Here is a 25388-nt window from a genome sequence, read left to right on the forward strand (position 1 = left end):
AAAAATTTCGATTTTTTTAAAAAAAATTCAAAAAAAAATCACTAAACTTTCAAAAAAAATTGTTCAAAATTGTTTACAATGTCTTTCTACTGGTAGCAAAAAACGTTTGAGCAGAATTATTAGCAATATAAACAATGTTTTTGATTGAAAAATGACTAAAAACAGTGGAAAATTCTCAAAATAATTGAAAAAACTTTCAAAAAAAATTTTGTTCGAAGTCGTACCGATAAATCGAAAAACTAATGATGCCAATGGATTTCTCGGGTCCGAAATATGGCGAAACAGTTATTCGCGCGCCTGTCAAGAATTTCGACTTGCACAGTGTAATTAAGCGAAAGGTTTACGATAAGGCTATCATGCAACATCTTTAACATCTTGTTTCAAGCAAATGTGCGCAGCTGAAGTCAATACCAATGCACTATTTTTTAATAGTCCGTTCAAATTCTGCCCCATGCGGATGTATTTCATCTAATCGGAAGAACGAAACGAGTAGATTTTCGTTTTTAAACCCGATGGGAAACGTGGAAGAGGGAGATTTTATCTTAGATGGCCTAACAATTTGGAGAACAACCTCAACCAACTTGATGTGGGTGATTGGAGAAAGATATATTGGAACCAGCTGGCTGGAGAGGCTTTTTGGTTGAGACAGAGATCCATTCTAGACTGTTAACGATATCTTAATTAAGCGATTTACTGCGAAGCTGTAATTGAGAAATTAAGTGGATAACACAAACAACTAGTGGCTACTTTTTAGTGGATCACATACAAGTGCTGGCAAATGCGATTGAGATTTAATGGAGAAAAAGTAGAAAATGTATATATTGATGTAGGATCTCTTTTGAAGAAGTAACGTAAATGAACAAAAGTCTTTCTTTTAAGCTCTTAAAATGTATTACTTTTTTTCATTGAAATAGGTTCTCAATCAGACTTTGGCACAGTTTGGCATTGGGAAAAACGATTCCTATCCTACTACTTCGGTTTAGAACAACATTGTTTTCACTCTCCATCGATTACCATCCTACTTGGTGGTAGTTATATATATAAAAAACTTGCAGTTAAAAGTTCTGATATTTTTAAGTAGCCATTTCTGTCTTACATTTTGCATCAAAGGAAAGAAGAACTAAGGCTATTTGATATTTTTCGATGCCAACTTTCAAGCTTGTTGTATAAGCCCGGTTGCGTAACAGCTATACGAGGGACTCAGTGGATTCACCTTGTATGTAAAAACTTACAAGAATTATCAAGTACAAATTTTGCGTAAATAGTAAATAGAAAACTACAACAGCAACTGATAAGCCCAACTTCTATGTCTGAGCGAAAAGCATTATTTGGACTAATGGTAATTACAAACATTAGAATTGAATTTATTTCATACAATCCAAAAAGCAAAAACAATTTTTTGTTTTTGAACTCGATATCCGCGGACTCCACCTGCTGCTTCTTTCCGAGTAATTACAAGCACACAAAAATGATTGAAAGTGTAGGCCATTGGGTTTGGGTTTTTCATGTATATAGGTGCCTATATTTATTTGTTTTTAAAGCTTTCAAATAAAATCTTACTTATTTTCTTTTAACGACAGCCTTATTTTGATTACAATAATTGAAGGCTCCGCATTAAATTATAAAAGTATTTAACCAATTTTTGATGTTGGTTCTAATAATTACCCTAATCAAATGAAAGAAATGTTCAGTATGTAAACAGAAATTACTTTCTCCTTCCAATATTTCTGTTCTTGGATTTAAAAACGCGCATGTTCTATACCCTGTTGCACAGTGACCGGCAATGACCAAAACAAAGATTTTCAGTTGATAATAGAATCTCAACCGCAAGACACACAAAAAAACAATTGCTCCTAAATTTGTTAAACAAAAAAGTTGGAAAAAAAACTCTTAATTATGAAAAAGTGGAAATCGAATACGGTTCCGATATTTTCTGGAAAAGTCGCCGACTCAAGTACTGCAACAAAACGAAATGCAACATACAATCCCAAATTCCCAACTCTAATTTTAAGTGTTGTCAATGAGAATGCTTCAAAACTACAATCAGAACAATCAGTGACCTTGAATATTGCCGGACCTGAATTAAGTAATTATGAAAAAGTTAAAGTTGTTGGACAAGGTAAGAAGAAGATATCAGAAATCAATCAAATCTTAATATATGGACTCATTTCTAGGTTCATTTGGTATAGCAATTTTATATCGTCGCAAATCCGATGGACATCCCATAGTTTTCAAACAAATCAATTTGGTTGATTTAACACCATCCGAACGTGATTTGGCAATGAATGAAGTTGAAGTATTTTCAAAGCTTCATCATCCAAATATCATAAGTTATTTGGGTAGTTTTATAAAGAATAATACTTTATTAATTGAAATGGAATATGCTGATGGAGGGACATTAGCTCAAGTTATAGGCGAACGAATTGCTAGGGAATATTTTCCAGAGAGATATGTTATAGCGGTTTTTGAACAAATTGCAAGTGCAATTAATTATATGCATTCGGAGAATATACTGCACAGGTTGGTGGAAGAAATAAGAAGTTGAGCTAAGTAGCAAAAAGTAACGTCATAACTCTACACGGTCAAGTATTGACTAATTGCTTTATTTCACGCATCTTGGTTATTGTAGATTTCTAGCAGAATTCGTGCAAATTAACTGCCAAGAACAAAAAATAAAAAATATATCTACTTAAATGCCCATTTCATGTCAGCAATAAAATTGCGCCAAACGTGAGATCCAAATTCACGATTCTGTGATTAATATACCATGCTCCGTCAAAACTGTCTATGATGCGTTCTCAATTTTAACCCGGCTATAGCTCAGTCAGTAAAACATGAGACTCTTGATCTCAGGCTCGTGGGTTCAGGTCCCACGTTGGGCGCCATTTTGTTGCTGGCCTCAGAAAGTGTTATCATTTTTTTTTTCAATATTTGTGTTCATGCTTTATTTTTCGTTTATCTTTCTTCTTTTAACAACTTGAGTATAACGAACCTTTTTGATTAAATCTTTAATCCTTTTAAACCAAACCTACAGAGACCTCAAAACAGCAAATGTTTTTCTAAATAAACGAGGAATTGTAAAAATTGGTGATTTTGGAATTTCCAAAATTATGAATACAAAAATCCATGCTCAAACTGTATTGGGGACACCCTATTACTTCAGTCCAGAAATGGTTAGCCGGTTTAACTTTTTCGTATTACGAAATTGAAAATATCACAATTTGTATTTTTTTTTTTCAGTGTGAAGGTAAAGAATATGATCATAAAAGTGATATTTGGGCATTGGGATGTATTTTGGGTGAGATGTGTTGTTTGCGTAAAACTTTTGCTGCTACAAATCTATCAGAATTGGTTACAAAAATTATGGCGGTATGCAAGTAATATTTTTTTAATAAATTCAAAATTTTGAAATTTTAAATATTTTAGGCCTCCTACACCCCATTGCCACCGGGTTATTCATCTGGTTTGAAAAGTCTTTTGAGTAATCTTCTTCAAGTTGATTCTACTAAACGTCCAAATGCATCAGAAATTCTAGAATACTGGATACCATTGATATTTCGAAATCTTGGAAAACAAAAGGGGTATTTTTTTCTATAGAATATTGTAAAAGTTTAAACTCAAAATTACACACTATTTCCAGATATTGCTATGAAGATGACATTGGTCTTTCTGATTTAACATCCACAACTGGGAATATGTCTCTAGCACCTACCGCCCAAACACAAACAAAGGAATTGATGAATGCTTCGACTGTATCACCAAATGAAAATATCGAAAAAAGGTATTAGAACTGAATCGGTGTCGTTATCGATGATACAATTTTTCTGTTTATTTCTTTAGATCAGTTCTTTATCAATTGAAATCATTTGGGAAAAGTTTCAGCCTGAATCCAATACAATTACCACCGAAGGCATCAATTCTAACTGTTGCAACAAGTGATTCACATTTTGTTGTTGTTAATGAAGGTTAAATAAATTTTGATTCTATCAAACAGAAGAGCTGAGTAGCGAACTTTAATTTTTTATTTTTTTTAAAGATGGATCCGTTTATACTTGGGGTGAAGGTTCACATGGACAGTTGGGAATCAGTTCGTTGGAAGCTTGGAAGCATTATCCTAGTCGAATGGAAAGCGTCCGAAAATATCATGTAGTAGGGTAAGTTTGCAGGATTGGTTAGTGTTTTAAAATAAGCAATTCCATGAATATATATTTTTAGAGCATGTGCTGGAGATGGTTTTACAATTCTTTGGACTAAATCTGGTGCTGTTCTCAGTTGTGGAGATAACTCAAAATATTCTTTGGGTCATGATGAGATCAAAACTTATCACTCTCCAAAAGTTATTGGTAAGTAATTTTCCCTGGATATTTTTACTTGCGATATAGGTACTATATATCAAGTTATGCATTCGTACAAAAAAAAAAAAGTTGAGATAACATTTTTCCATGACATTACGATGGTAGACAATGCCAAAAAAGTGGGTCCCGGAAGTCCGTCTGTCTGTCTGTCTGTCAGTCTGTCTGTCTGTCTGTCTGTATAAGGAGCTACAGCCTAAACGGATGGACCGATTAATGTCAAACTTGGTATGTAGCGTTATTTGGCGACTCTCCAGAGGGGTATTTGGCGACTCTCCAGAGGGGTTTTTGGAATTAATTTTTTTGGACCAAAAATAACGATTTTATATATATACCGATTTTAGTAAAATTGAAATATCTCGAAAACGGCTCTAACGATTTTTTTTAAAAAATTCAAATGTTAGTTTTAAGCTAAAGTCTATCTTTCAATCGAAAAAAATTTTTTTGAAAATCATTATTAACGGTACCTGCCATAGAACCGTTTTTTTCAAATCCGATTATCTCCGAAACTGCTTATTCGATTTCAACGAAACTTTTTGTGAAGAAGCATTTATATAATTTAAATATAAGCCAAAAATAAAATTTTGAAAAAAATAATTTTTGGATTTTTAAAAAAAATTTGAAAATTTTTTTTTGAAAAATCAAATTTTCGAACTTTTTGAACTTTTTTGAAATTTTGTTTTTAGATGTTGATTAGTGATTTCTACCAAATGGCATACTAATTTTATTTTAAAACTTTTTTTCCAAAAAAATATTTATAAAAAATTAGTTTTTTAAAAAACGGCTCTAACGATTTTGAAAATTTTTTTTCTAAAAATGCATGTTAATATATCAATCAAAACTGCATACTTGTTTTGGAGGGCAATTTAATTTCAGATTTTATTTTATTTTTTTTTTTTCAAAAACGAATTTTGTTTTTTTTTTCCAAATTTCTATATAAAAAGTCTTAAAAATTTAAGCAACTTTAACTCTAAGAGCAAGTTCGTGCGACCCAGTCGTGCATTTTATTTTTTTCATCTTGGAAATATTGTGATCTTGATCTCAATATCTGTCTTTTAAAATAAATTAAATTAAAAAAAAACTTTCTAATATCAAATTGCAGAGAAACTAGAAGATATCCACATCATACAAGTTGCAGCCGGCATGGATCATGTTATGGCTTTGAGTGTAGATGGCTCTGTTTTCACTTGGGGTACAAATTCACATGGAGCTCTTGGATTAGGAAGTGAACAAACTCAACAGTAAACATTATTTAGTTTCTTTATTTTGTATATCTAAGGCTCAATTTATTCACACTCCATTAAATTTAAAGTCGCCATTTAAAAAGGGAAATTTTAAAATTTGTATGCGATTTGACAGATTTATAATTTTTAATGGAGATTTTAAATATAATGGAGAGTGAATAAATTGAGCCTAAACAAAACAAATTTTATTTTTAGAAAAACACCCCAAAAGATTCTTCTGGCGCATATCAATAGCAAACCAACAAGAATTTTCTGTGGTCCCAATACCTCGGCGATACTTTTTCAAAATGGTGACGTTCATGTTTGTGGAAGCAACGATTATAATAAATTGGGATTCAATAAGCCGGGGAAAATTATGGCATTTGTAAGTAGTTCTGTTCAATATAAGAAAAAAAAAATATATTTGTTGGGTCAATTATATTGAACTTTTCAAGTTAATATCATTTTTTGTCTCCTCTTTAGAAAAAAGTCATCCTCCCACGCAAAGTTATTAGTCTTGATCTGTCTTCAACACATTCAGTGTTTCTTATCGAAGGTGGTTATGTTTTAACAATGGGACGCAATTCTGAGGGACAACGTGGATTGGGTCATTGCAATCCAGTCGATGTTCCAACTTTTGTTCCAGGGATAAAAGATAAATATATTTTGGTAAATTTTAATTTAGCATTTTTTTTACTTTGAATATCTTTCATTTTTGTCCTTTTCATTTTATAGAAAGTAAAATGCAGTGATCAATGTACAATTGTGTCTTCAGATGATAATGTTATTACATTTTGGGGAACTAGAAATGGCATACCTGAAATTCAGCAAAATGCCAATGGAAATTCTGTGCATTCTGAGGTAATTTTTGGCCATGAATATTATGATGATTAAATTTTAATATTATTTTTAATTTTAATTTAGAACCATCAAACTGACATCGAGTTGGGAAACAATACAGCTGCGTTTACAAATTTTTTGGCATCTGTTTATAAATCGGAACTTATCTTGGACCCTATTGATATTTTGGCGTAAGTACAGAATTGATTTGTTAAGTTTTATGATCATTATATTGAACGGTTAACTAAACCGTGTTTGGGATTGGATAATAAGTATTAGCGGTTGCAATTATGTTATTAGTTTAATTGATGTGTTACAACTCCCCCACATTAGAATAACAAATAAAAATAGAATAAAATACTCGATTTCGAACAAAATTGACGATATTCGAAGAGCAATATTTTGGAAACCATCAAGCTTCCAAAGGCTCAAATAATAGGAAATTATTATTAGATTAAATGCCGTGATGCATCAATTTATCAAAAACTTGCCCTTAAAGGCTAAAATCACCAAGACTGAAAAATTCGGGTATTTTTCGACATTTTATCCACTTTGGACAATGATGCATTCGAAGCTTTTGTCAGAAAACTTAGAATGTTCATTAAAACTTTGAACAAGGTGACTGTTATATTAATAATCCAAATTTCCCTAATTTTCTTCTTAAAGAATTAAAGGGAAAACAAAAAACTTTTTATAAATAAGTTGTTGTCTAGGTAAAAAAATTACCTGCATCTTTTAGGACATTAATTTTACAAAAACAATATGTTAAATATGAAAATTTCTTAAAGAAAAAGATGCTTGGAATGTTAAGATTTTTTTTTTGTTAACAATCAAACAAAATTAATCTTAAATAATTTTCTAAAAGAAAATTAAATTTTTATCTCAATATAACAAAAAATTCTATAATCATTTTTTGACCTAAAACGAAGTTTGTATTCTATTCTTAAATAAGTAAAAAATAAAGAATACGTTTCTATGACCATTAGTATGGCAGTTATCGTTAGTTACACAAAACTTTGAACCAAAATCATCAGAGCCGTTTTAAAAAAAAGTAGGTACTATTTTCTTTCATTTTGGTAAGAACGATACCTCCCCGTTTCTTTTGATTCTAAAAATCTAGGGAATCTTCCAAAACTCTTTTTGTTATTGCGAAGATTTTTTTTCTCGATAAGACTTTTATTAATCAGTTAAATTCTTTATATAAATTTAAAAATATTTTCTAGCTTGTATTCTTCAAAGGAACAATTTGACAAGGGATATTACGTTGAAGTCAACAACATCTATCCTCTCCCACATAGTATTTTAGTTCTTGTAGACACCACGACTCCATTGATATCATCTTATGAGGATCTTTAACTTTACAAACCAATTTATTTATATTAAAACAAAAACATAAATTTGATCATGTTATATAATGTAATTTATTATTTTAATTAATAAAAAACAAAAGCAAAATACATTTGTTCTTATTTCAAATACAACTCCTTACCTGTTGCATTTTTTAATTCTCAAATATTTGACCTATTTGTTTGTTTGTTTTTTTTTTAAATAAAATTTTCTTATCTTAAAAAAAATTGAATTTGCCATTTTTGTTTCTAATTGACATAAAACCTAAACAATTTTTATTTTTTTTAATTTTTAATTAATAAAATTTTCCTTATTTACAATATTATTTTGTAGGTAAAATACATATTCTATCTTTTTGTTTTATTTTTTCTTTTTTTTCGTTGGGAGATAATAATTATGGTTAAAAATTAGTACAATAATAATTTAAAACCGATATAAAACAATTGCACATTTGCCATTTCAAATTAATTTACAATTTGTTTTTTTTTTATATAAATTAATTTATACTGATGGGGTCAGTTTTTAAAATTGAAAACAAAAAAAATTGTTTTATAGGACTTATTATATGTTATACTTTTTTTTTTCTTTTTTGTGCGAGCATCCAAAGGTTTTTAATACAAATCAGCCTTATTCTTCCATTCATGCCAATATCAAACCCATACGAAAATTATTTAACTTAGGGTCATAAGGGTGGTAAAAGAGGTAGAATGAGGAAACATTCGGCGGTGTTAATTTGATTTTAACTTTTAACTTTTTTGTTACGTATACGCCACAGTGAACGGGTTCTGCATTGAGTTTTATATTGAGAATAGTAAGTAGTTGTCCAAACCCACCCCTGACACGTTCGTTATAGACACCGTACTATTATAGACAGGATCAAACAGAAGCTAATGTAAAAAATGAATGAACCGTTAAAATGGAAAGAAACATGCTGTCAGTTTTCATATTGACGTCCGTAAGGAGCGCCCTTCACGTTCAAAAATAAAACTGAAGATACTGAGAAATTGGCTATTATGGGTGCGTCTTATGATTTAATTGTACCTATTCGTTAGGTTTCATACGACCCAAAACACCCTGTTCACACTATTATAGTCGGACCTTGCCCCATTTAAAAGAATGACAACATACCAGTAACTTTGTCACCTTCGAATGCCCTTAATTCTTACGCCAATTTCAACTAGCAACATTGCTACAAGAAGGTCTCCATTTGTTATCTTAAAAGCAGTCTCAAGATTATATTTGTTCGATCATCGTGATGAATAGGAGAATAAGGCTTTGAATATTGTGAATAAAAAAATAAAAATCTGAATATAAAATATTTGATTTTAAACAAATTTGCCTATTACTTGTTCATCTTCCTTTTACTTTTCTCTTTTAATCGTAGTTAAAAATTCATTACATTTATTTCTTGCACAAATGATCAAACCAGTTCATTTTTACTTTTACATTTTTTTCTTTTTGTTTCTGTAGTATAAAATTGTATTTTTTTAAAGATACATTTTTATAAGTTTAATGTTAATTAATTATTAATTTTTGTTCGACTATGGAAATAATTTTTTTTTTTTTTTTTTAAAATATTTCATTTTATTAAAACTTTTGTGTTTTGTTATTTTTTTTTTATATTTTGTTCGATGTTACATTTAATGCAAATATGGATGTGTAAAGATGAAGTGAAGTGTCATTTGTGCCAAACAAAATATTTATATTTGTTTTCTTTGAAACAACAAATAATGTGATGCGCAGGTGTTGTTATTAATTATGATGATGTTTATGATAAATATTTGAATGTTTTTTTTATATTGTTTATGAGTTATAACAAAAAAATGCGATTAAATTTTAATACTAAGGTCAGTTTCTTTTTAATTTTTTCACTTTTTTTTGTGGAATTTTTTTAAGAAACAATTTTTTTGAAAAATCACTTGATTTTTGTTTTCTTCTTTGTTATAAAAACAAGAAGTATATAGAATTATTAAAAATAAAATAATAATATTAATAATAATAATAAACTTAGCAGGAACAACGACTACCTTCGGAAATACTACCTAACGTAAATGTACCTAGTCCGGTGGAGCCAGGTGATTTTTTTTCTTGAGTCTTATCATCCGCATCAAAGTTATCACCCTGGAAATTATAAATAATTGATTTTATTTTATTATTAAATTCAAGAGATATTAAATGATGATGATGAAAGAAAATATTTACCCTATGTTCTCGTTGTTCTCTAATTTTTCTGGCAAGTGCTAAGAAAGCTTCTTCTATGTTAATATTTGATTTGCATGATACTTCAAAGAATGGCATTTCAAAGTTTTCAGCAATCTGTGAATATAAAAAAAGTTGGGAAAAATATGTTTATTTGTAAAAAAAAATTATACCTATACAAAGTAAAGTAAAAAATAGATTTAGCTGCAAAAATTAACTGAGTTTAAAAGTCTTTTTTTGTTTTTTAGTAAAGGCATCAAGTACAAACCTCTGTTCATATAAAAAAAATAATAGAAACACTTTATGACTTTTATCTCTAGAGGCAATCAAGTTTAATCAATTTCCTATAGCCTATATCCAGCGGACAAGCAACACGCTTCCAATGATACCTCATTTATTAAGTTAAGATAAGTAGTTTGGAAGCTATGATGCCAAAGATGAACAATTTAATCGTTTTTTTTTTCAATCGAAATGGTATTCGATTTTCTGTAGACCAACGTAGTGTTGTCGAACTTAGTTTTATATCTAAGAGTTTTAATTTTCAGTAAAAAAAATATTCGCTCGGTATATTTTTCTACATTTGCTGGACACTAAAATTCTCAAATATAGGAAATCCTGAATGAGGCCAACTTCTGGTTTAAATAATATAAGACTATATGAAGGTAAAATTAATTTCATAAAAAAAACAATCAAATTTATTAAAACTAAATAATAAGAAAATAACAATCACAAGTAAAAAATTAATGATGATATCCAGAACTGAGTAAGGACGAGTAGGATTCTTGAGAGTGATCATTGGATGCTGATGGTGATGCAGCATGACTGATTGGAACAGCCTTATAATAAGATGGAGCACTGTAAGAAACTGGAGAAGCATTCTTCAAAAGAGTTCTAGCGTCATCAGACTTGTAGTAGCTGCTGGGTGAGTTATATGAAGCTGGGGCTACTGCAATTTGAATAGGAGTCTTGTAGGAGGGTGGAGCAGCATAAACTGTTGGAGCATGAGCATGAAAGTTGACTGGAGCTGAGTATACAACTGGTTGAGCTGTCTTAACTACAGTTGGAGCAGCATAGGTAGCAGGGACAGTCTTAACATCATGATGAGCAGCTTCATTATGAGCTCCATGCAAAGGAACACGACTCACAACAGCATTGAATCCATGTTCGGCATCAGCAGTATAGTGGACAATTCTCTTGAAACCATCAGCATCGATCAAAGAGTATTCTCCCTCAACAACATCTCCATCTCTAGTCTCAGAGTGACTTTTTGAATCTCCAGTGATTTCATCATGCACATCATATCCAAACTTGTATTGAGGATGTGGATCGTATTCTTCGACTTTCTTGGCTACCAAATGATGGCCTCCTGATGACGGTGCCAAAGGAACTGTATGCTCTGCAGGAGCTTGATAATATTGATGTTCAGGTTGAGGAGGGATATATCCTGCACTAGCAACAGCAACAAAAGCGAGAGTAATAACAAACTGAAGTAAAATATAAAAGAAAATAGATGGACAATATTCATCGGGACTTATACTCTTTATTTATTTTCAACTGTTTACCTTAAAAGCCATGACTATTGATTTGATTTGTTTTTTTGGTGTGGTCAAGATGCTTTATCGAATCGAAATGATACTGTATCAACTTTAACAATCATGTTTTATATACACAAATCAAATTTCGCTCATTATAACACAGTACTATACTTTTGGCTTATGGATAGTATTAAAGCCCTCAGGCAATCATCCAATTGATTAAGGTAACTCCTACTTTCCTTTTATTCTTTGTTTTGTAAACAAAAATGTAACACATGAAGAATACAAGTATTTGTACTACAAATATCTCTTTTAATATAAAAACTTGCGACATTTATCAGTTTTCATAGCAAATTACCTGACTATTATGATTTCTGATAGAATTATTTGTAACAGTCGGAAGTGGTTAGAAGACTTTTCAAAATTAGTTTTAAAATCGAAAGGTGTAAATCTCCGCGTTGAATACAAAAGCATATCTGGACTTAAGTCGAGTATTTGAAGCAAACGTCATAGGTCATAGTTAGAATAGAAGCCAGTTTAGTTCTAGTAACACAAAAACAATCAAAAACTGACCTAGGAGAAATAACTCTCCCAATAAGATAAAGCTCTTAAAAAAAGAAAATTCTCAATTCGTTAAAAATTCTCAACAAAAAGCCTAGGTGACGGTTGATGCGAAACCAACTTTATTTTTTATACCTATGAATACAACAAAATACATTCGACAACGAAAAAATATCTGTGTAGAGATTCACAAACTGTAGAATATCTAAATTAAAAAATTGCAAACAAAAATAAAAGTAAAAAAAGAAAGTCAGTTAGAAAAATGGAACCGCAAAAACAAACACTAAAACTGTTCAAATGTCATTTTCTTATCACAATAATACATAACAGCGGAGAGTGGAGACTTCTCTAAATCGTTTGGTTTAAGGTTCATGTGGCTGGTTGAAATTGTACTGGAGAACGAAATTTTTCGTTGGTCGAAGGGTAATTTTTTTCTCTAGAATTTCTAAAACAGACGAAAACACCACTGCTTTCGAAAGTTAGAGGTTTTTTAAAGCCAGTTTGGAGGAAATCTTTCGATTCACGTGAATCGAATAGCAGAATAGGGTAGTCTTCTCGCAGTTCCGGAATGTGTTTAGCCTAATTCCTATTCAGTGTTGCTAAAATATTTTAGATACAAGGAGCCAACTTTTCATAAATCGGAAATCAAAATTTTGAGGAGACCTTGCGGGTGGCAATGGTGCAGTGGATGTAGTGCTTGACTGCTAGCCTGGAGGTGTGGGTTCTAGCCCTACCCCAGACAGCATTCTTTTCTTTATCCCCCAGCTTGGAAGCGACCCATGGGATTATATGAGATAATAATCATCTTATTCTCAATTCACTGTAGGTATACCAACAAAATCTTTTCTATCTTTCTATTACTTCTAACTAGTGTCGTGCAGTATGCATTTAAAAGACCTTAGGTCTTACAGGCATATAGTTAAAATTATAATTATAAAAAAAAAATAACAAAAACAACTTTGTTATAAAAAACACTTAGTTTAAGTGTTCACCATTTTCCGCGAAAAAACACGAAGAAAATTAGTTATTTTTTAATTTATAATTTTTTCAAATGAAATTTTATAAATTAAAACAAAAACAAATTTCCTGTTTACTGCGATTGAAATATAAAAATTAAAGGCCGACCTGACAGATTGGTGCGCATTTTTGACAAACAAATTTTGACAACGTTCGAAAGATATTACCTTATTATGTGTACTGTGCATCATTGTATATATATTTCTATAGTACTATCATGAAGTCGAATTTAGTATTAGTTCAAGTCACCACTATTGTGAGGTGGCGCTCTGTGTATTTATTTCATACAAATTCTGCTTTTTTAAGTTACCACCAGAGTTCCTGAGATCGTTTTACTTCATGATAGTACTATGGAAATATATATATACAATGCTGTGCATATACACAACCTTCCACTTTTTTCGACAACTTTTCATGGTCGATATGAAAAGTTCCGTTATTTTCTCAAAATTTCTGTTATGCCATCTTAAAGAATAGGCTTTTTATAACAAATAGGGGAAAGTGGCCTAAAATGGCACCCCAAGGTAAAATGGCCCCCTTGCTAGAAATCGTAGAATCGAAAATAATTAGAAAGTTTTATGAACGCGATTCTTTAGTTTATCTGGCAAAACCAACATATACGAAATTTCAGGAACTTCAAGCCATTATTTGAAATTTGACAGGTCAAACTGTCTCTATCCACATCAAAAAGTACACTCGTTAAAATTTTGTGAAATTTTTTTTGCAAAAAAAAATTTAAAAAAAACATTGTATTTTGGAAAAAGAAGTTAATGTGTGTACTGTGTGCGCATGAAGTATTTCTTATTAATTTACTGAAAAAAGTTGGTTTAAACCGATTTTAAATTTGTTGGTGTAAAAATTAAATTGAAAAAACTCAAAATGGGCAAAATGGCCTACTTAGTGCTCGGGTAAAATGGCATACCTATTTCACAAGTCATTTTAATTTTTTTTTTCACATTTTCATTTTTTTAAAGTGAAAATAGTTGCTATTTATGAACGATGCACAGAGAGGAAGTCCTGGACTGAGGAAAGCCCTTGATTCCGTCAAAAACCTGGAAAAAAGCATCCAAAACACTCAAAGTTGCAAAAACTACAAAAACGAGACGTGCAACCAACATGAACTTGGTTTTGAATGACTCGATGAAAGATCTGGGGGGATTAAGCACCACTTGTTCCAAGAAAATGGAAAAAAAGCCCTTTGACTCAATTTTGCATTTAAAATCACGTATGTTTGGACAGTGTGCTATTTAACCCGGGTAAATTTGATCAGTGAAATTTGTAGACGTCTTGAAAATTAAAAAAATTAAATACTTTTTGGAACTTTTTCAACTCGCAAATGAAAAAAATGTGAGAGTAATATATTAAACTTTGAAAAGTATATAGCATTTAAGTTTGAATGCTACTGTTTTTCGAGATATAGGACATTTTCCTTAGGGGGGCCATTTTAGGCCACCCCCTATAACGAAAAATGACGTCATTATATTGACATCGATATTTCGGCCTATGGCCTACTACGGACCCAATTATAATTGGTTTGATCAATGCTAAATAACTTTTAATTGAAAAAGTTTAATCTTGATGAGAAAAATCAAAAAGATTGAACAATGTTTTTCACTAGCTCGTTCCTGTTTGAGATGTTGGTTAACAAAAAATTAAAGGTAATACGTCTGTGTATTTTTTGAAAACGGATTGAAATATCGAAAAACTTTCATACCTATCTAGTGAATTAACAAGGGGCCTTTCCAATGTCTTCATTCTGCTAATCCGTCACTGCTAATTTTCTTCTGTCAACCATAAAAAAAATCGGTTATCCAAACGGTTAGTAATCATTCAAAGGTCAAATTGAATTACTTTCGATTGTACTTAGAGTAAGGTATGTAGATACTCAAGTATGCTCATATAATTGGCTTGATACAGTTTTTTTGGGTGGAACCTGTTTGATTATTTTCATTAGTTTCTTTGCGAGATTTCTTATATGCGATAGGTAAGTAGATTGATCATTTTGGATTAATGGACAAAACGTCAGGTACACATAGATCATATGAAACACCTTTCGCACCTAAAGAAGGTGCTTACAATTGATAAGCTTTTGGAGCATTTTTGTTTGTTGCCCGCAGCCAAATTAATCATTAAAATTTTTGTTGTTTGCTTCTACCGATGAATGTTTGTGGTTTTACATTTTGTCCAAAAACTTTTATTTTGCAAACGAAAAAATTCATTACAATGCGAATTTCTTTTCGAGAATGTAGGTCAGAAAAATGTTCAAAAGTTATGTGTGTTATTTTGTTACCTAAGAAGTTTTTTTTACGTCCTTGAAAGAGTGTGGGTTAGGCTTTCAGTCGCATAGACTATAAAATCAAACTGCAATCACTAATCCGATATCACTTGAATACATTCCTTCTCATTAGCAGTATCAAACAAATTTATCTGAGAAAAATGGCTTTCAAGGTAAAAAAGATATAAAATACTAAGAGATAGTTGGAGATCCTTTTATTTGACTTTGAATTTCTTTTTAGTTCGTCCTTGCTTTTGCTCTTGTTGCTGTTGCTAGTGCAGGATATGTTCCTCAACCACAAGTCTACCATGCTGCTCCAGTTGCACATACTGTTGCTGTTGCTCAAGCACCACAGCATATTTTGACTAAGAGTGTTGAGGAATATGATCCACATCCACAGTACAACGTTGCCTATAACGTTCACGATTCTATTACTGGAGATGTCAAGAGTCAATCGGAGAGCAGGGATGGTGATGTTGTTAATGGAGAATACTCTTTGATCGATGCTGATGGATACAAAAGGACAGTTTCATACAGTGCTGATGCTGAGCATGGATTCAACGCTGTAGTCAACCGTGTTCCAATCCATGAAGGTGAGCATGCAGCACATGCTCCTGCTCAAGCCGTTGTTAAGCATTTGAGCCCTGTTCATGCAGCTCCATCACACACATATGCTGCCCCAGCTGTTGTGAAGACCGTTGCTCCAGTATCATATGCTGCTCCAACCTACCATCATGCTGTTTCAGGTCCAGTATCATATGCTGCCCCAAGCTATCACCACACTGTTTCTGCTCCAGTTGTTGCTTCAGCCCCAGTGTCATATGCTGCCCCAACCTACCATCAAGCTGTATCTGGTCCAGTTGTTTCATATGCTGCCCCAACCCACTATAAATCTACTCCAGTCACCTACTCTACATCAAACATTGTGAAAAATGTCAGTCCCGTGACATATGCCACTGCTCCTGCTGCCCCAAGCCATGTTCATCAATACGTTTCATCACCTACTTATGCAGCACCAGCCAACTACCATGCCCATCCACAAACAGTCTATGTGGCTCCATCTGTGGTTAAAACTGTTTCCTCCCCAAGTTACTACAAATCCGCTCCAGTAGCTTACGCTACATCCGAATCCTACTCTGCACCAGCAACATACGTTAAGTCATCAGAGCATAACATTCAATACCATCATTAAATAAGTTTTTTGTTTTATTTTGTTTTGTTTTCGTTGTATTGAAATAAATATTTAAAAAAAATGTTTTCGTTAAAATTCCATTGTCAATATATCTTACAACCCTTCTCATCCCCTTCAGTCACAACTTATGACAGTCACAAAAATTGTGATCGCCTATGGAGCAGATCACAACTGAACAACAACTTAACGAAGAATTGTGACTCTCATAAGTTGTGTCTGTGGGGGAGAATCGCGGTATTAGTTCCTTTGAAATGTATATATCCAAAATATTCATTCTTCGTTAAGTTTTTCTACACAGTATTTTGTGTTGTTCCTATTGTTGAATAGTTTGCCGTTGTTTAGATTTTGTTAGTTTATTACCAGTAGCAGAAACAAAAAACTTAACGAAAATGAAGCAATTTGTATTGAAGTCGTCCTCCATTCATTTTTTTCTTCGATTTTTATTCAAAATGTCTTAAATTAACGAAAAGTTAGAATGTGATAATTCAAACGTGAGAATGACACACATAATGGCTTAACTTTAAAAGACGAAAGCAAACGGCATACACGAAAACGCATGACTCATTCTCCCGTTCGACTTCCCGTTTATGATTTTGCAACAGAGGTCCAGGTTTCGTTTCCCAAGACAGCCAATGCTTTTATACTTTTATTTTTCATCATTTGAAAAAAAGATTTTTTAGTACTTTTGTATCCAAGGCACAAAATCTGATTTCAGTAGAGATTTGTATTTGTAACTTTTGTTTCGTTAAGTTTACTCAAGTTAAATTGTAAGGTGTTTGAAATTCTCTGATTTAGTTTTATTGTTTTCCGTTTTTGGTATAGAAATGATTAAAAAGGACACAGGAAAAGTAAAAGGTTTCCGGTAAAAGCGTGATAACGGTACTAATGCTGTTATATCTGACTTCAGCTAAAATTTTGCGAGAGTAAACTTTTGATTTTCTTTGTTGCATTCAAATAAAAAGTTCTCATTTTTTGTTTGCTCTAATTCCTTTATTCGTGTTATTCACACTCCCCAAGGATGTAATAGTATATTGCCACTTAAAGGAGATGACATATTAAATGAACTTCCATTATAACTAAACCAACAACCAATATTCTCATTTATTTATGTATATAGCCCTAAGAGAAAAAAAAAACTGCTAACATTTGCTAAATATACCTCTACATATATATGCATCCAAATTAGTTTCCATTAAAAACCATAAACCTTGAACCTATCTATATAACATCTTTATAACTTCTCACACTCTAGTGACTTTTTGCCAAGTCTAATGCCATAAAAATAATATGAATAAAAAAAAAAAAAAGAAAATTCAAACTCATTTCTTTTTTTTTTTTATTATTATTTTGGTATACTTCACTCACCTTCTCGCCTCTTTCCTTATCGACCATCCGTTGTGTGGACGAGCATTCACATTTGTTACCGGCAAGGACTTTCACAACATCCGGTGATGCATTCTATTCCAACAAAAATAAGATAGAAAAGTCTATTATCATCAAAATTGGAGCGCGATGCAAAATGAAAAAAACAAATAAAAAACATACATAAAATAGAAAATAGAAAATACACTGAGAGAAATTTTCCTATGGTGTTAAGAAGTTTAAAAACGTGGTCTTCAGGATGAGAAAAGTCTGTTGGCAAACATCGGTTGAGTCATTTACAAAATATATTTGTGAACAACCAAAAAATTTATTAAAAGGCAACGCTGATTTTCCTGTATGCGATTTTTTGACCTTCATTACTTGGGTAACCAACGTCTTAAGGCAGTGTTGAAATCCAGTGTTAAAATCCTGAAAATTGTATCCGGCTCACAGTTCTTTCTCTCCTCTTTATCTTCACAAGTTTTCTTATCCTTGGCTACATAATGGCCTTTAAGATTCTTGCTTCTATAAAGCTTTACAGATGCTTCTGTAGCTTCTATAAGGCCTTATAGAAGGAACCTTGCAATCAGGACTATGGGTAATATAAAAGTCAACAGTAAGGTTAGGGAATTTTAAGGCAGGGCTTGTTTTAACATGTGAAGTGTCACTTAAATTTTCAATATAAAAATGTCCTAGATTTTTCTCTCAGTGTAGACATAATTAAAAAATAAAAGAAATAAACTATGCATTCTCCCACAAACCACCAACCAACCACTAACAAAGAAACGGTAATCAAAACACAAGAAACCTGTCTATAATTTGATCCCGGCCCATCCCGACTAAACAAAAAATAAAAGACATGAACAAGAACAATGACAAATTACCTCTTGGATGTTACGTAGCCAATAAGACAAGTTATTATAGCTCTCCAAGTTTGTAACGTCGTACATCAAAAGGATGCCCATGGCTCCACGATAATAGGCTGTTGTTAGTGTGCGAAACCTCTCCTGGCCAGCTGTGTCCCATATTTGCAATTTAATTGGAACTCCATCTAAGTTTATTAGTTTTTGCTTAAAGTCGATACCTTTTTTGGTGTGAGGAAAAGGTTAATTGGTCAATTAATTATGAAGTTTTTTTTTTCTCTTATTCGAAACAACAACAAAATATCTATAGGATTCCAGCTGTTGGATGGATGATGAAGAGATGGATGATGGACATGGACACTTACCTATTGTCGAAATATATGTGTCGTAATATTTTTCATCGCAATATCTGTGAACAATGCAGGTCTTGCCTACATTTGAGTCGCCTAAAACAAGGACTTTGTATGTTGCGACGAAATCTAGGGCCATTTTATTTCTTTTTCTTTTTTTTTTCTTTTCTTTGGTTTTAGTTTAAAGAAAGGAATTAATTTGGAAGATTATTTTTTTTTTTATTTAAGGATTAAACTTAACTTTAACTTAATTAACACTTTAGTAAAAAAAAATATATATATTTAACGAAACAAAATAAAAAAGTTTTCACTTTGTATTCGGAATAAATAAAGGATTTTGCTAACCCTTTTAACAAATGCGTACACAATTTTATTATATTTTTCCACTTAATTTATTTTAAATTTAAGTTTAATTTATATATTTTTTTTAATATGTGAGAATTTAATTAAAATATTAATTCTCTTAAAATTTTCTATTTGTTAATAAAAAGGAAAACATAGAAAACTTTTTCTTTTGCACAAGATGATGATAAACTATGTTCACGTTTGCCAAGAACCAAGAAGGTATGATTCAACAAACAAGAAAAATCGATATCCTTTGATTGGTGGGTTTTGGCATTAAATAACGGAGCATGCGTCTTGGAAAGGACGAAAAGAAAAGAAAAAAAAAGTGGATGAAAACTTACAAAGAAGTTTATTTTCTTTGTGGTGGCTAAGCCACCTGTAGCCGTTATTTTTGTGAAATATGATTTCTTTAAAATGACACAACATCAGCTTGCTGCTGCAACGATAGAGGGTTGAGTTTGTTTGGTATATGAAAACGGATGATATTGGTGAATGTGTTTTATTTTTTTGATGTGTGGTGAGTTTTAAAGTTTTCTTTGTTTATGGTAGATTTGTTGAATTTATTCGCATTTTATTCAATTTTAAGTTTACTTTTATTAAATTGAGAATTAAATATCAATACATCAGCCGTTTTCTTGTGACAATTATACAAAGTAAAGCAACAAAATTTTGACGAAAACGCTTCAAAGCCAATTTGCTCAAGCACTCTTGGTAGATATTCTTTTTTAATTGGTTGTTCCAAAGCATTTATCCCAATTCATTTTCTACTGAAAGCAAAAAGGTAAATTATTTCCTAGCCAATAAGTTGTTGTTGGACTTTGTGTATTATTACTGACTGGCTAGTACAAAACAAGTTTCCAGCTTCGAGAGACCTTGCTAGTTAACTGAGAAATCTTCAAACTTTATTTCAGTTTCTTTTTTAGTGAGGCGGCTCAGCAACAAAATCGTGCACTTTGTGATAAAAGCATGAAATTAACATCGTTGGTAGTACTCAATATAAGAGTTATTTTGAGATATTGGGCCACCTTGTATTCCATCCGGAAGGGTAGATACAAGACTTTTTCTGTGTTGCACTCGATTTGTTGCATATCATAGTATAGGCAATGAAACCTTTTTGTTAATATGATACATGATTTCGAGGTATTTTCTAACGCCCGATCGAATAAAATCAATACCAAAATGTCTCGACCATCATGTAAAAAGTTATTGGACTCTTTATGAATTCTCTTTTACTCAAAGATCAAGAGTCAGATTATTACCAAGTACTCCTTGAAAAAAAGTGGTAGGTTGATAAAATTTCGTGTGGACGTTTCATATACCATAGAAAAAAATAAAAAAATATGTCCATCAAAAAACTTCAGGTCAAAGGGTGTTTTTTTTTAGCGAGAAAGAACACTTTTGAAATGGTACCATTGCAGCGCATGGAAAATTTTTGCATTTTTTTGAACCGCACATATATTTTATACATCGTATGAGAATCAAAAATAATCAAAAAATGAATTACATTTACCATGGAATATTGAATTTTCATGCAAAACTTAAATTGCTTGCTTTTGTTTTTTATTAAATTTTCACACAAATAAATGTTTTGAAGGAGTGAGGTGTAAAAGTAAAAGTATGAAAAATAATTGTACAGTTTGTGATAAAAGGATCAAATTAATAGGATTGTTAGTGCAATATGTAACCCTCATTTTAAGATATTGGGCCACTTAATATTTTACCTATAAGGGTGTTTATAACGATGCACAGAAAGCTATTTAAATGCAATTTTGTGAAATTTGGGGTTATTAGATGGCTCATGTACATCCTCATAGGTGAAATATTAAGTGGCCCAATATCTTAAAATGAGGGTTACAATTGCACTAACAATCCTATTAATTTGATCCTTTTATCACAAACTGCACAATTATTTTTCATACTTTTACTTTTGCACCTCACTCCTTCAAAACATTTATTTGTGTGAAAATTTAATAAAAAATAAAAGCAAGCAATTTAAGTTTAGCATGAAAATTCAATATTCCATGGTAAATGTAATTCATTTTTTGATTATTTTTGATTCTCTTACGATGTATAAAATATATATGCGGTTCAAAAAAATGCAAAAATTTTCCATGCGCTGCAATGGTACCATTTCAAAAGTGTTCTTTCTCGCTAAAAAAAAACACCCTTTGACCTGAAGTTTTTTGATGGACATATTTTTTTATTTTTTTCTATGGTATATGAAACGTCCACACGAAATTTTATCAACCTACCATTTTTTTTCAAGGAGTACTTGGTAATAATCTGACTCTTGATCTTTGAGTAAAAGAGAATTCATAAAGAGTCCAATAACTTTTTACATGATGGTCGAGACATTTTGGTATTGATTTTATTCGATCGGGCGGGCGTTAGAAAATACCTCGAAATCATGTATCATATTAACAAAAAGGTTTCATTGCCTATACTATGATATGCAACAAATCGAGTGCAACACAGAAAAAGTCTTGTATCTACCCTTCCGGATGGAATACAAGGTGGCCCAATATCTCAAAATAACTCTTATATTGAGTACTACCAACGATGTTAATTTCATGCTTTTATCACAAAGTGCACGATTGAACTCTTTTTTAATGCTAAGCCGCCTCACTATTTTAATACTTCTAAAATGTGAATTCTTTGAAAAATATCACCAGATAAATATGACAAGTTCCAAGGTTTTGAAATACACTTTTGTTTTGAAAACGGAAACGATGCAAAATTGTATGTGACTTGGGCCAAAGGCTTAAAGAAATGTGACTTTTGCGGAAATTCATAATAATTTATTCGCCTTTAAAATTCCAATTTATATTGAATCAAAACAAACAAAAATCTTTCATGCAATGAATTATTGCTCTTGGAAACCCTTGTGGAAACCCAATTTATTAAGCTAAATAATTATGGCTTTTAAGATTCGCTAGAAGAAATGGATGACTTGAACGCACTTATTACTTGATAAAAGAACAAATAAAAATTAAAGCTTTTTAAAAAACTTTCTGTTTTTTTTTTGTAAATTGCTTTTATAAAGAATTTTTTTTTTTAAATCTTTTTGACACATCCTTTAAGAAAATATAAATAAAAAATGTTTGAAAACAAATCATCAGAAAACAAAAAAAATTGGAATAGAAATAAGCCAAAAAATGTTTTTTTGAATATAGTTAACTTTTAGGTTTCCAAAAAGTTTTTGTACTATAAGGTCGGTATGAAGAAAAAAGGTCTTTTGCAGGTAGCGTTTATAACGGTTCCCATAATATTTTTTAAAAAATGGTAAAATCGGTGTTATTATTCCACAAAATAGTATTGAAAATTGAGTTTTAAACGGAATAACAAAGTTTTAAGTAACTAAGGCCCATTTGCTGAAACGAGTCTTAGGCCCATTTGCTGAAACGAGTCATAAATATTTAAGTATAACTTATAGTCTTAAGTTTTACTTATTCGTTTGCACCAACAATATTCTTAATCATAAAAGTTGCTAAGGCCCATTTGCTGAAACGAAACTTAAATATTTAAGTGAAACACAAAGCTCTAAATTCTGCATAGCGGTTTGCACGAACTTCGAACTGTGTCATAAAATCCTCTAAGTTAAACATAACTTAGGGGGAAGAAATAGTAGAACATAAGCAGTTGTTTATGTTCTACCTTAGCAAATTTTATTAAGAAATTAATAGGGAACATGTGTTGAAAATGTCATTGGGTGTAAAATAGCGCTATATAGATTATTTAAAATTAAGTTTAACTAACATCCAAACATATTTTCCATATTAAATTTCTATATAATGCAAACTTTTTTCAGGTTGTTTTTGGAGCTCATAGTTTTGACATTTCTTCCAACCTATTTCATTCCTTAAGCCTTATGTGACAGATTTATTTTTTGTCTTGCGTCAAACACAAATTTTTATTATTTTGTTATATTGATCTTTTTTCCAAAAAAAACTTGAAGAACCTTTACCACGCACTTTAACATTTAACCAAATTTATTATATTTAATAAAAGAAAAATTCAAAACACATGAAAAATAATTTAATTTAAAATTAATTTGACATTATTTGACATTTGAATTGAAAATCTCAGGGATTTCTCGCATGAAAGTAAATCATTGATAGGTTGAACATAAATATTTTTTAGCAACTTGGAATAAACTAAGTATTCTTTAAGAGCTATGTTGGACCTAGCTATGATTTAAATTTATGATCCGTATGAGCAAATGGGCCTAAGTATGACTTATATTAGGGGGAAGAATTTGTACATCCTAAGTCTCTTAAGTAAAACATAGTGCCTGAAGTTTGTTTTGACAAATAATTTTTCTGTGAATAAAAATAAATAAATTCGTAAAGATGAATTTTGAAATCCTGGATTTACTTGAAGATGATGTTGAAGTTCTCGAAATTTTAGAAGTAGGAGTGCCACGCCAAATATATGAGAGAAAAGAATATTTCTATTCTTTTGATGAACTTTCTTTTTATAAAAGATTTCGTTTAACGAAGGATATAACAGTTAATATTTTGGAGCAAATCGAAAGCTCGCTTGAATGTCCATTAAACCGGTAAGAAAATATACATATGTGTATCTATAAAATGCCATATGTCCATAATTAAAAGATATTATTAGGTATGACAGATAAAATTTCATATTTCAGTAATAATTCAATTGCTCCTATTAACCAACTTTTGGTTGCTTTACGTTTTTTTGCTACTGGGAATCACCTTCTGAGTATAGCTGATTTTGGAGGGATGCATGTATCGACAGTATCAAGAATTGTTTTGCGAGTTTCAACTGCATTAGCTAGACTTGGAGTAAATTACATAAAATTTCCAGAGACCACATCTGACATTTTGAAAACTAAGCGAGAGTTCTTCGATATCGCATCCTTTCCAAATGTAATCAGTGCCGTTGATGGCACACATGTGAGAATTCAGTCTCCTGGTCTGTTTTGCTTTAAGCTTTTGTAATAATGCGTATAATATATATTTTCAAATTCGGTTTTATTATCTAAGGTGGGCTTGATGCAGAGGTTTTCCGCAATAGAAAAAGTTATTTTTCTGTAAATGTACAAGCAGCTTGCAACGCAAAAATGATTTTTACAAATGTGGTAGCTAGGTGGCCTGGATCTACCCATGACGCCACTATTTTTAATAACTCAAGTCTTAGAGCTGTTTTTGAAGGAGATTCGTTTATGAATGTTGATGGTTTCATTTTAGGTAGATTCCTAAATTATACAAGGTACATTCATATTAGTAATCAAATGGTATTTTTTTGTTTGAAAAAATAGGTGATTCGGCCTATCCACAAAAAACATATCTGATGACACCACTCCTAAATCCACGCACCTCAGCTGAGCAACTTTATAATGAATCTCAAATTCGTTCAAGAGGTGTTATTGAGAAAGCGTTTGGAATTCTCAAAAGAAGATTTCCCGTTTTAGCTTATGGTGTTCGACTAAAACTAAGTACTGTTTTAAGCATAATTGTTGCAACTTGTGTTTTACACAACATATTGCGGCAAAATGGAATAATGGATGAATCACCTGAGAGTTTGGACTTCAGTGAAGAAGATCTACAAAATGCAATTACTAGCGGACAAGTTGATAACATTCCATATAACAATTCTAACTCAACGTCTAACAATTCAGGAATGCAGAAACGCTTACATTTAATTAATAATTATTTCGCACGTCTGTAAAAATGGTTAAGTTCTAAATAAAAATCAAATTACAAAAAATTGGCAATAGTTTTTAGTTTCCGGGTTTTGTTTTCATGATAGAATCACTGACCCAATTATGGAATACACTCATATGTAGGTGTATAAAGGCTGTTACCATACCATTTGTAAATCTTCTCTGGGGTTTGATTCAAAAAACAAATTTCAAAAAAATTAAAACAACTATTTTATTTTTAATAAATTATGTTTAATGT

The 25388-nt window shown here is 31.3% G+C and overlaps 6 protein-coding genes across 8 annotated transcripts in view; 4 read left to right on the forward strand and 2 right to left on the reverse strand.

Annotated features, from left to right (window-relative positions):
• Positions 1–25388, forward strand: part of LOC129919457 (protein Lilipod) — a 147200-nt gene that overhangs the window by 35966 nt on the left and 85846 nt on the right. The gene's annotated exons all lie outside the window — the stretch shown is intronic.
• LOC129919455 (serine/threonine-protein kinase Nek8) lies at positions 1685–7848 on the forward strand. The gene is made up of 15 exons (XM_056000328.1): positions 1685–2119; positions 2175–2520; positions 3035–3173; positions 3241–3369; positions 3427–3581; positions 3641–3781; positions 3841–3965; positions 4037–4154; positions 4216–4343; positions 5455–5593; positions 5792–5960; positions 6059–6244; positions 6311–6436; positions 6500–6606; positions 7639–7848. Exons 1-15 carry the CDS (start codon positions 1897–1899, stop codon positions 7769–7771), a joined length of 2364 nt encoding a protein of 787 aa, XP_055856303.1. The 5' UTR covers positions 1685–1896; the 3' UTR covers positions 7772–7848.
• On the reverse strand, positions 8683–19490 carry LOC129919467 (ras-related protein Rab-13). Its single transcript, XM_056000348.1, has 5 exons — positions 19132–19490; positions 18788–18987; positions 17907–17999; positions 9965–10078; positions 8683–9883 (listed from the first exon to the last, which is right to left on the reverse strand). The coding sequence occupies exons 1-5, from the start codon at positions 19253–19255 to the stop codon at positions 9770–9772; spliced, it is 645 nt and encodes a 214-aa protein (XP_055856323.1). The 5' UTR covers positions 19256–19490; the 3' UTR covers positions 8683–9769.
• LOC129919464 (cuticle protein 21-like) lies at positions 10231–13252 on the reverse strand. Its single transcript, XM_056000345.1, has 2 exons — positions 11524–13252; positions 10231–11445 (listed from the first exon to the last, which is right to left on the reverse strand). Exons 1-2 carry the CDS (start codon positions 11533–11535, stop codon positions 10702–10704), a joined length of 756 nt encoding a protein of 251 aa, XP_055856320.1. The 5' UTR covers positions 11536–13252; the 3' UTR covers positions 10231–10701.
• Positions 14860–16616, forward strand: LOC129919460 (cuticle protein-like). 3 transcript variants are annotated; one of them, XM_056000338.1, is made up of 4 exons: positions 14864–15058; positions 15324–15400; positions 15483–15522; positions 15591–16616. In XM_056000338.1, the coding sequence occupies exons 3-4, from the start codon at positions 15511–15513 to the stop codon at positions 16539–16541; spliced, it is 963 nt and encodes a 320-aa protein (XP_055856313.1). In that variant the 5' UTR covers positions 14864–15058; positions 15324–15400; positions 15483–15510; the 3' UTR covers positions 16542–16616. The 3 variants fall into 3 exon arrangements, with proteins under 3 accessions (XP_055856311.1, XP_055856313.1, XP_055856312.1); XM_056000337.1 differs by having other exon boundaries at positions 14865–15058; positions 15324–15522; XM_056000336.1 differs by lacking the exon at positions 15483–15522 and having other exon boundaries at positions 14860–15400.
• Positions 23693–25386, forward strand: LOC129919461 (putative nuclease HARBI1). Its single transcript, XM_056000339.1, has 4 exons — positions 23693–24019; positions 24113–24399; positions 24471–24674; positions 24746–25386. The coding sequence occupies exons 1-4, from the start codon at positions 23811–23813 to the stop codon at positions 25153–25155; spliced, it is 1110 nt and encodes a 369-aa protein (XP_055856314.1). The 5' UTR covers positions 23693–23810; the 3' UTR covers positions 25156–25386.

Source organism: Episyrphus balteatus, chromosome 4, assembly GCF_945859705.1.
Source record: "Episyrphus balteatus chromosome 4, idEpiBalt1.1, whole genome shotgun sequence".
Taxonomy (NCBI): Eukaryota; Metazoa; Arthropoda; class Insecta; order Diptera; family Syrphidae; genus Episyrphus; species Episyrphus balteatus.

Excerpts from the sequence above, each read along its gene's own strand:
- LOC129919455 (XM_056000328.1), top strand. The coding sequence starts at position 1,897 with ATGAAAAAGTGGAAATCGAATACGGTTCCGATATTTTCTGGAAAAGTC. Across the intron at positions 3,370-3,426 it reads TGGTTACAAAAATTATGGCG|GCCTCCTACACCCCATTGCC; the intron begins GTATGCAAGTAA and ends TAAATATTTTAG. Across the intron at positions 5,594-5,791 it reads GGAAGTGAACAAACTCAACA|AAAAACACCCCAAAAGATTC; the intron begins GTAAACATTATT and ends TTTTATTTTTAG.
- LOC129919460 (XM_056000336.1), top strand. The coding sequence starts at position 15,236 with ATGTTTGTGGTTTTACATTTTGTCCAAAAACTTTTATTTTGCAAACGA. Across the intron at positions 15,401-15,590 it reads ACGTCCTTGAAAGAGTGTGG|TTCGTCCTTGCTTTTGCTCT; the intron begins GTTAGGCTTTCA and ends ATTTCTTTTTAG.
- LOC129919467 (XM_056000348.1), bottom strand. The coding sequence starts at position 19,255 with ATGGCCCTAGATTTCGTCGCAACATACAAAGTCCTTGTTTTAGGCGAC. Across the intron at positions 10,079-17,906 it reads ATAAGGAAAGAGGCGAGAAG|ATTGCTGAAAACTTTGAAAT; the intron begins GTGAGTGAAGTA and ends TTATATTCACAG. Across the intron at positions 9,884-9,964 it reads GAGAACAACGAGAACATAGG|GGTGATAACTTTGATGCGGA; the intron begins GTAAATATTTTC and ends TATAATTTCCAG.
- LOC129919461 (XM_056000339.1), top strand. The coding sequence starts at position 23,811 with ATGAATTTTGAAATCCTGGATTTACTTGAAGATGATGTTGAAGTTCTC. Across the intron at positions 24,020-24,112 it reads CTTGAATGTCCATTAAACCG|TAATAATTCAATTGCTCCTA; the intron begins GTAAGAAAATAT and ends TTCATATTTCAG. Across the intron at positions 24,675-24,745 it reads TGTTGATGGTTTCATTTTAG|GTGATTCGGCCTATCCACAA; the intron begins GTAGATTCCTAA and ends TTGAAAAAATAG.